Here is a 10419-nt window from a genome sequence, read left to right on the forward strand (position 1 = left end):
TTGAATTTTTTTGCAACAGCCCATTTTTTGTTAGCAATCTGTCTTTACTTTCATCCTGAAAATGTCCATTTTTCAGCTGACATGCCCACGAAGGTGTTTTTTTTTTTTTTACAAAGATTCCCAAGATTCACCCAAAAAGCGCTGACACATATCCAGTGTACTTTCCCCACAACAAAATGTGGGTAAATGGGGAAGAAAGAAAAAAAAAATTAAAAAAAATAATAAATCAACGAATAAGCAAGTGCCGAACTACAAACCCGCATCGATATTTCTTTTAAGTTGTAATATCACCATTCACCACTAGATGGGTGACAAAGCTTAGTTGTATTTACACGAGGTCTTATACTGTCCACGTCTAAAATTTTTGAGGGCTTTGAACTGACATGCAAGACAAAGTACGTCAATAATTTAGACATTTTGAGTGAGTTGAATTTTGTCAACAAAAATGCACAAAATGAGTTGATGCACTTAACCAGCAGGTTTCCTGTTTAGTAGTTTTGTGCCATCCTTGAATTGTAATTGTTACGCAACATCGCCCTTTGCACTGGGAAAAAAAATGTGATTTTACGATATTGAATTTTTTTGTCCATGCATTGACAAGAATATCATGAAAAATGCAACATATTTAGTCCGTATTTAAAATGTGTGGTCTCTGAGTAGAAGCGATGTAAAAATTGCGGCCCCCTCAAGCATCTACGTTGCCAATTCTTGCGCGAGGCCTGCATACAAGGATGTCAGTAAAAACCTTTTCAACTTGTCTTTTATTGCCGCCTCCAGTCCGAATCTGCACTCGTCAAACTTGTTTGGCCGAATTTAAAAACGGTCCAACAATGCACACAATTCCAACAAGTTGAAACCAGAAAAACTCTTTGAACATCTCATAACGTGCTGCCGAAACAACAAAGTTCTCGGCGTGTTCTTCAAGCACCTCCCGGGCGGGCGACAAGATCATAGCCAGCTCACGGGTTCTCCTTGGACTCGCTGAACTTGCGTTTCTTCAGTGGTGTCTCCTGACTGTTGGGGATGTCGTACTGACAAACCTAAGAGGAGAGATTTGAAAAAAAGAGTGAGCTGACATCCCACTCTGCAACGAGTGCTGACTCATCGGTGACACAAGCGAGCTTTTCATGAGCGCGCCGCGCACGCCCTCGATATGGTGAGCGAGCCGTCGTCGTGACGGTGCTGCAAAAAGCCGCTTGATTGCCATTTTTTTTTCTTCAACGTGCAACAGCAACGCTTTTTCAGACTGGTAACAATGAGTTCTTCTCACCGTATTGTTCTTTACGGCTGCTTGCTTCCTCGTGTTCGTCGCTCCTTTTGTCTGTTGCTGACATCATTCGAAATAAAATCTTGCGCTCATCAAAAACTTAATTGATCTCACTTTGAATTCTTAGCAGCTTAGATTATTGAATGTTTATGCAGAAATTGTAAGTCATTTGTCTTTAATTCTTTACCGTGATGCCAAAAGGTCCAATTGTCCCGGAAGTCGCGAGGCGATGCACTAACCGTGGTGTGTTGAATGATGCGTCCGCTTCTGGTGGTCATGGTGGACATCTCCACGACGGATGTCCTCTTCAGCACAACAGCCTCTGTCTGGGAAGGACAATTCTTCTTCTCAACACTTTTCAATTATTCGCAGAGCTTTCCAAAAAGGCATTTTTGGTGCTGCTTTTTATTGGAACTTTCGAGTATATTTTTAAATCTTACGTTTTGTGTCCTTTTTTTTTGTTTTACTACTTGAATTTTCTTTCCTGATTTTCCCAGAAACAACAATTTAATTAACGTGTCATGTTCGATTCATGGCCAAAGAAATGGACAAGTGCTTAGTTGGAAGTTTGAAATTTGCAACCCCCCCCCTTTGGAGGAGCAAAATGATTTCTCTGTCGTCAGTCATCGTTTCTTTCTTGATTGAACAACAACGTACGGATTGGCGATGACGAAGACGTCACACTCACCGTTTTGACTTCACAAACGTCCATTTTCTCGTGGCAGCTCAGCTCAATATCTTGTGCTGATCAAAGACAAAAAGAACCTCAACTTTTTTTTTTTTTTGCAAATTCCGTGTGAGCGGCTTGTTTTTTGTACTAAATTGAATCCGTTTTGAAGCTTGAAAAAATGGAAGAGTTTACAGGCATGTTGAGGCCACCGCAGAACAATTTGAACAATTACAATCATGAGCAAGACGGCTTTAACGTCACCTTCTGCTTTGCACTTCATTCATAAGAACTTGCAGGACTTTACCTTTGATGTCTGTGTTGTTGTTTGTGGGCGTGTCCTCCACATCTTCAATCTCAGACCTCTACAAGTGGGGAAATGAGCAAATATAAGAAGGGAGATCTTAAAGTCAAAAATGTTCTACAACCCCACACTCGACGACACAAGATTGAACTTTCTGTGCCTGGATTTGAAACCTCTGCCTAAGAGCTCACCTGCGACAGGCTCCCATCACGTTTTACCCGGAAAAACCATCGATTTCTCCTCCCGGTGTTCTCCGCCACCTGTGGACGGGAAGCGCCAGCCATTACTGTCGCTCACGGCGGTCCGGTTCCCGCCACTCACCGGCTCCAGCCTGTGTCTCTCGGTGGCCATGTCCAGCTTGAACGAGTGGAAGGGCGTGGCCACCTCGCCCATGGTCAGACTGACCGGCTCACGCTCAAACACCAGCATGTCGCCATCCGCCTCCTTGAAGCCCGGCGGCTGGTAGTCGTGCGGCGTCACTGAGGACGACACGGCTATTGTGATACTGACGTCATTTTCTAGTCTTCGTAGCATTAAGCTAGCGGCAACATTTGAAGTCGTTTGGCTCTTTAAAACACTCGCGGAAGCCGTTTACCGTCATCGTAGTAGGTCAGCGACATGTTGAGGAAGATTTTGTTGGGCAGCGGGCCGAGGTTCTGCATCAGCATGTAGAGCTTCCTCACCAGCAAGATGCTGGCCTTCTTTGTGTTACTCACCGCAAAGGCAAAATCCTTGTTTTGGGTGCTGATGGAAGCGCAGCAAAAAGAGCAAACAGTGAACGGGGGTGTAGGTCAGGTAGAGTTTTGTGAAGAAAAAAAAAAAAAAAAAGACCTTCCAAAGTTCATCTGCGCCCCTTCTGTGTTGTACTGAATCATGAATTGATAAAACTCGGTCACTTTCTGAAAGCGGAGAAATAAGAGATGTGCAGCAGTCCCGTTAAGCATTCAATGTTTGTTTGTTGTGGTCACAGTGGAAACGCATTACCTGCGGGTCGTCAGGATCTGACGACACCTGCAATAGTGCCACAAGTTGACTCAAATTGCGCCACGTTAAAAATAGAATAATTTCACATAAAAAAAACAAACAAAAAAAAAAAGCATACTTACAGACATGATGATAGTCCGCAGCTGGAGGGCATAACAAGACACAAAATACAAACAAAATGTTGTTTGAAAGTGAAATAATGTCAAAGAATATTTGACAAATTAGCATCCTAAAAATATTGGTGAATATGTCTTACGTATTTCATCTGAATGGCATCAAAGCATCCCATAATCCTTCGAAAAGAAACAAGGAAAGAATGTTATGAGCAGGAGACGTTCAGAGCCCACTCGGTGATGTCATTGTCCAAAAAATAGATGACGAGTTTCCTGACAAGTCATGCTTTTGGAAATGCAAAGATTTCGCTGGACTCCAACAATACGCAACATGTTCAATATGATCACGAAAAGAGATCGAATTTATCAAATGACTTGAAACGACGTCAACAAATATTTTGTACTATTTAGCCACTTATTGAATTCAGTGTAATCAGTGCAACGTCGTGTGCGACAAAATCTCATACGTCGGAGGATTTTTTTTTTCAATTATTATTATTATTATCAAATGAAGAAAAAAACAGCAGCTGTTTACCATTCAACAATCTGACAGGCGCCAGGACAACTGCGCTCCTCTCTGAGGATCATCACTTTCTGATCTGTGGGAAGAAACTGCTTGATATAGACTTAAAAATATACCTTGAATTAAATTGTTACATTGGGTTAATCAAGTATTGCAACATGTGAACATCATTAATATCGGTAACAACATCCTCCAATCAACTTTTTACCAAAATGAACACATGACACTTGCATTCTGGCCCAATTTAGCCTTTCTGGGCGCCCCAGCATGCTGTATTGTCTGACCTTCAATATATTTGCTCCCGTAGGCTTTTTCTGGAAAAAGTCCTCGAAGGTACATGATGCCCGACACGCCTATGGCCAGAAGATTTTTGATGACACTTATCGACTGCAGCTCGGACACCACCTGATTGGGCAACAGATGAGTGTCCTGCGGAACAGACACAAATTGTTTAATCATGTAGAACCACAATATTGCGTATATTTTATGACACTCATTCTGTCCTTTTTTTTTTTTTTTTTGCTGCATTATACAGGGTGAGCCAAAAGCAGGTATGAATCACTTGAAATGTTATTCATTGTAATATATTTCATGCCATCTTTCTTCCTGACCTCCTTCTTTCCCAGTTTCTGACCTCTTTCCTGCCTTCCTTCCCACCTTCCATCACACCTGATTCACCATGATTTCTTCCATCACTTAAATCGTGTCAACAGTTGTAATAAGTTAAAAGTGGCTCTTCATTCACTTTGACATAAGTGTGTAATTGCATATGTGATCTTTTTGAGATGGAAGAGGAAAAGGAGCTGACATTCAAAGGATCACAGTGAACATTGCATTTGAAAAGGTCAGTGTGTCGTGTGACTGGACGTGAGTTGTGGCTGATAGCAGCTCCTGAATAAATGTGCATTCTGTTACCGTGTGTGAGAATAAAGCAAGTGAAAAGCATCGACAACTGTGTCATTACAATATTTAAATAATGTGATGTGGATGTAATGTCTTAAGTATTGCTGAGTAGGCAAAAAAAAACCATCATATTTATGATGATTTTCATTTATGTGGTTGTGTTACAGTTCAGTCATATTGATTACGTTTACCTGAGATGTCCTCATTTTTTGAACACACGCCATATCTTATGTGAAACAGACTCTCAGGACAACAGAAATCTGAGGGGACAAAAAACAAAACAAGATTTTCAAAAGGAGAATCGACTAACTGATGACGTTGTTTTAGCAAATGAATTAGCTAGCACGTGAGCTAGCTAGTTATCACAGCAAATCATTCTGAAACAATAATCCATCACTTGCATATTTAGCTAATAAGTGAAACAAAAAACAACACTGTAACCATTTATTAGAGTCGGTGGATTTACTATACCAAGATATACTTGATCGAGTTGAAAATTGTTTCGAATCAGTGAGCTAACCGCAAAACTTCAAACGACCGGCAAACTGTAAGCAGGTAGCAAATCAACCGGTAGCCAATCAAGAAAGAGAGGCGTTCAGGTCCTGGAAGATAATGACACATACATCACCGTTTCTGCATTACATTCGATTTTATGCATTCATTAAGTAGAAGAATTTATTTACGTCAAATTGTTTGTCCGTATGTCAATTTTTTTTCCCCTTAAAATCGTATTTTGGTAAAGTGTTGACTATGTAGATGCGGCGTTGCGGACGCATCGCCCACAGGTTCAATGTCGCCACCCGATTGGACAAAAAAGCTGTCGTCATCGTTATTCGGGCAAATGGTGCTTTACCATTGGCCACTGTATTTGTCACTCACAAGTACGACACGCCTCTAACAAAGACGTCATTTCTGAACACGCCATTTTTTGTTGGGGAGTAGTCGTGTCTCTGAAAGCGAGGATTAGATTGTGTACAGGTACGTCAAACCGAAGCTTTTTATATTTTTGAAAGCGTTTGGGCTTTTCTCTCCATCGGAGCACCCGCTCGTGCCGCCACACTCGCAGAATGTCGTCAGAGAACCTGGACTCGGACAGTCAGATGGACTACGAGGACGAAAAACAGGTGGGTTTGTGGCTGCTATCTCTCTGTTTTGGGCTAATTTAACGCGTGCTAGGCTAGCCAGGCGAGGCTGACGTCAAACTAGCACAAGCTCGCACGACATCGGTGTCACATAAAATGCTCCGTGCTTTTCAAAGTGCGCCCATTTAACGACATGGAACGCGATTTGTTGCACTTGCTCCTCTTTTTTTTTTTTGCTTCTTGTTTTTATTTTTTGCTGCGGCAACAACACTGACTGGTCTCTCGTGTCATTGGCTGGAGAGCCGCTGCTACTCGGGCCTCATTGGTCCCCCTGGAGCCTCTCAGGTTGTCTTAAAAGTTGTTTTTTTTTTTTTTCAAAATGAAAAACAAAATGCTTCATTCGCCCTGAGCACCAAGCGATAACTGTCGTGGCACGTTGACAAAGAGATGAAGATGATGAAGATAAATAGTGAAATTCGTGCTGGTGACGTCTTGCTCAGTAAGTGGCAATCGGTTGGAGCGTGTATTCAAAATCAGTGATATTCAATTTGAATGTCCTAGTGCAGTCCTTGTTGTCACTAGTAAGATAAATAGTAATATGTTGATCCACAGCGAGTCAAAACTGTTCCCCGTTGAAATCTGCACTCCACTAAACATTCTAGTGAAGTGCTAGATGTAACTAGTGCAATGTTACATATCGTGAGGTGGAGTACTAGTAGCTTCTCAAATGGTACCCACTTTTGCCCCATGAATCAAATTGTAGCTGTCCTGCCAGTATGCCAAAGTTGTCCGACTAATGTGCAGAAAAAGCTTCAACTGGATTTGGAGCTTGTCTAGAAACGTTTGAGCATTTAGTTGATATCCTTGAAATCCATCCGGAATAACTAGGGCACACTAGTAGAACGACCGTGTCGTAACTTGTGTGAACAGTGTGGTTTAAAAAAAAAAAAAGATAAATACTAATGGGCATTTTGGTGCAATCCAGGTGGATCTTAGTGTGTGAAACTACTAGTACTGCTTATGTGTAATTGTGTATAAGCAGACCAAAAATTGCACTCGTAGTTGATAAAACTCTTTATTAGTACGACACAGTCGTTCTTCTTGTGCAGCCGTTGTTCGACTAAAACAACAAAAAGGATACTAGTACATGTAAAGATGGTTATTAAGGATGTTGGGTAACTGCTCCAGCAACTTTCCACGTTGCCCTTGTAATTTTTTATTGTTAACAACTTTCAGCCTGAATTGACAATTGTCTCCGTACGCTGTCAAAGCAACGGGAATGACGAAATGGAAAAACTGGTGTCGTCTACATCTTTCATCAGTTCTCATAAAGTGTGGCTGACGTTTGGGTGTCACGGTAGCATCAATATCCTTGAAAAAAAAATCTATTTTTGACGGTCGACTATATCGCCCGGTTTGTTTCTCACAATGGATCCAAGTGATTCAGCAGCACACGAATGACTCGGTTCTTTGGGTTTGGTGCCTTCCTTAGTCGCTTTTTTTAATCCCTGAACAAACAAGACTAATTTATACTTTGCTTATGCGCTCCTGCACACATATTTAGGTCCAGAAGTTATTTGGTCCGAGTGTTTTTTTTGTTTTTTTTGCCCCCTTTCACTTTGCATTTCACTACTTCCACACTCAAACAGCTCAGCTTGACACTTCCAATTTATGTGCTTCATTTTTCGTGAAGTATCAAAGTCATGGAACGAAACCTCTTCCTGATCTGCGCTAGGTGTGTCCCGGTGGGGCTTATCGGACTCGTTTGTCTCGTGTGACAGCTGCGAACGCACGAAAGCCGCGGTTGTCTTGAGGACTGGAAATTGCTGCCAATTAGGTCAACGTGGCTTAAGATTTATTGCAAGCAGTCCACGGAAAAATGCAATTTCGCATCAAACGAACAAGAAAATTTGTCATTATGGGAACATGTAGCGATGACGTCGTCGTTTATGTCATTTCATTCTTTTAGCAGAAGCACATGGCGTCCCAGCGCATCTCTCAAGTCACTTGTGCTCTCGTGACCCTAAAAAGGAAAACTCGTCATTTTCCATGTTGGCACAAACGTGTGCTGATAAGTCGTGTTCTTGTTCACGCAGGACTCCCAGGAGAAGAACGCCAACCCGGTGAAGGCGGAGGAGGCCAAGCTGAAGGCCAAGTACCCCGGTCTCAGTCAGCGGCCCGGCGGCTCCGACTTCCTCATGAAGCGGCTACAGAAGGGGGTAAGACGCTTCCGGAGCGTAACAGACGTGTCTTTTTTGTGATTAGATTTCAGTTTTGGTCTTCTGATGTCGCAGTGGGAAAGCGACACTTAAAAGCGGAGGGAGCATTTTAAATCACTTTATTGAGAGGAAAAAAATAATGATACCCAGTCAGGCAACCTTAATTTAATGTTATGAATTCAAGGAGCACCTTAGCTTGCAAGTTGAATTCACGGCATATCTAACGCACAAAATTTGATCGCGGCTGTAATCCGCAAATTTTGTTTCCAATATTTTGCTTCTCACATTACCGACGTTGATGAGAATGCGGTGCGCTAACGAGGCCGACCCTTCTCGTCGCACAGCAAAAATACTTTGACTCGGGCGACTACAACATGGCCAAGGCCAAGATGAAGAACAAGCAGTTCCCCGTGGCGGGGACCGACAAGAACCTGGTGACCGGCGACCACATCCCCACGCCGCAAGACCTGCCGCAGAGGAAGTCGTCCTTGGTGACCAGCAAGCTGGCCGGCTAGCCTTCGCCATCACGACCGAGAGAACGCCCCCCTGTCTCACCTGAATCCCCCACCCCCCCTAGCCACGCCCCTCCACAACCCCACCCGTGTCGTCGCACCAACCGCCAGCACCCCCCTTCCCTCGTCAACATCCGGGCAGACTTGTTGCGTGATGTGCTTGTTCGTGGGGTGGAAGGAGGCGTCCTCCTCTTCTGTCTTCTCCTGAGCACAGCGCCCCCTACTGTGCGCTGCGCCGCGCTCCGCCTCTTGTCTCGGTCGTCCGTGTTGCAAGATGGTCGCCATCAGCAGGTGTGTGGCTTCGCTGGGGACTTTGTGCAACTTTTGCGTTTTGGTGATTGATGCGCGTCAGGGACCGGGGGGGGGGGGGGGGGGGGGATCCACCTTGGTGCTTCAGGATGCGCTGCGGGGTTCCAACGTGCGCACGTCCTTACTTGCTCGTATACCAAAATTTGCGCAGGTGCGAGGGGAATTCACGTTGCTTTACTTGTTGTTCCCTGGATAAAAAAACACGCTGCATGATTGTACCGAACGGGAAGGGAACCGCCGCCATTGTTATATTTTTTTTCCCGTTTGTTTTGTTGTGTTTTTTGCTGTCCGGACAATCCACAGCGCGATGCAGTCGCTGAACTTTCTCCGCCTTCTGCTTTAGCCAGCACGCACCGTTGCACTGGCCGCATGCCGCTCGCAGTCGCGCTCACACAGGCATGCCCTTCGAGCAGGAAATCGTGCTTCAGCGTGGCAGGAAGAATTTCTTCTTCTTTTTTTTTTTAAATATCATTTCGGACAGACTTTGTCTCCCGGAGACTCATCATTAAAAAGCACTGCCGCCTGGACGTCACACGACGGCAGCGGTCGTCGTCGTCATCTCTCGTGGACGGTTGGCCCGCTTTGCACGTGCGCTGCTTCCGTTCGGCTTCATGAAATAACGCAACATGAAACGGAATCGTTCGGCTCCGGTCAACAATTTTCTTCATGTTTCTACAAGTCGAGGTGGATTTTTGGAGGAAAGCCTTTTGAGCAATTAACTACTCTTGATATCCATCTTAAGGTCCGTGTTCTCGTACGCACTTTATCCTCACTCCGAAGACGTCGGCACGGTCTTACTGTTGGGGATATTTGTTTATTTTTTAACTTCTCGTGCCATTTTCACTGACTCGTACACAAATTAGTAGGCTTTAGTGGTGTGACTAGAGAAGTAACAAAAATGATTTGAATGAGAAAATCAATTTGCATTCAACCCAATTGAATCGTCACATTTTTAAACGCACCACGAATCAAATCGTCTTTTAGGAGGAATGCACGCCAGGTATTTATATATTGTGTATCAAGATACCGATTAAATCGTCTTCTTTTGGAGAGATGCATACCCTTGCTGGTGACTCTGTTAGACGCTACTAGCGGGCATGTGTCATGTACTAGTAGCCAGCTTCATCCTAGTAGTTGCACCAAAATACACGCTAGTAGTTTTGCCTCGCTAGCAACATGTAGTTGTTTACGTCGACACGGTCATTCCAATAGTGCGTCTATTAATGTGCCGAATTGTGTCACTAGTGAAGACGAAGAACATACTAGTGCATGCGCGTAACGCTGGATATCGTGGAAGACTGATCATGTTTACGATTTCTCACAAGAATGATCAACAATGATTCCACAAAGCAACAAACGGAATATTATAAATGAGCACTTTGACAACCGTCTTTGGAAATCACAATGTCCAATCACTCGTGAGTCATTTTCAGAACAGGTCAAAGATCACGCTCTTGCGATGCGTATCGACGATGTGGAATAAAAGCGCCCAACCGCTTGCCGTAATCTCGGGCGTGTCCGCAACTTGTCAGGGAA

General features: G+C 43.8%; 2 protein-coding genes across 4 annotated transcripts; one reads left to right on the top strand and one right to left on the bottom strand.

Annotated features, from left to right (window-relative positions):
- Positions 1-744: 744 nt before the first annotated feature.
- hormad1 (HORMA domain containing 1) lies at positions 745-5576 on the bottom strand. 3 transcript variants are annotated; one of them, XM_088306398.1, is made up of 17 exons: positions 5445-5576; positions 5233-5363; positions 4953-5021; positions 4143-4287; positions 3871-3934; positions 3479-3515; positions 3345-3365; positions 3223-3249; positions 3070-3137; positions 2834-2982; positions 2560-2717; positions 2430-2498; positions 2242-2299; positions 1956-2011; positions 1507-1593; positions 1271-1327; positions 745-1040 (listed from the first exon to the last, which is right to left on the bottom strand). In XM_088306398.1, exons 3-17 carry the CDS (start codon positions 4983-4985, stop codon positions 960-962), a joined length of 1110 nt encoding a protein of 369 aa, XP_088162524.1. In that variant the 5' UTR covers positions 4986-5021; positions 5233-5363; positions 5445-5576; the 3' UTR covers positions 745-959. The 3 variants fall into 3 exon arrangements, with proteins under 3 accessions (XP_088162524.1, XP_088162526.1, XP_088162525.1); XM_088306400.1 differs by lacking the exon at positions 1271-1327; XM_088306399.1 differs by lacking the exon at positions 5233-5363 and having other exon boundaries at positions 5385-5460.
- A 69-nt stretch (positions 5577-5645) lies between these two features.
- On the top strand, positions 5646-8937 carry ensab (endosulfine alpha b). Its single transcript, XM_088306401.1, has 3 exons — positions 5646-5885; positions 7940-8062; positions 8407-8937. The coding sequence occupies exons 1-3, from the start codon at positions 5829-5831 to the stop codon at positions 8575-8577; spliced, it is 351 nt and encodes a 116-aa protein (XP_088162527.1). The 5' UTR covers positions 5646-5828; the 3' UTR covers positions 8578-8937.
- The last annotated feature ends 1482 nt before the right edge of the window (positions 8938-10419 follow it).

The sequence above is a fragment of the Idiotropiscis lumnitzeri genome, chromosome 10 (assembly GCF_059441095.1).
Source record: "Idiotropiscis lumnitzeri isolate Australia: NSW breed Sydney's pygmy pipehorse chromosome 10, RoL_Ilum_1.0, whole genome shotgun sequence".
NCBI lineage: Eukaryota > Metazoa > Chordata > Actinopteri > Syngnathiformes > Syngnathidae > Idiotropiscis > Idiotropiscis lumnitzeri.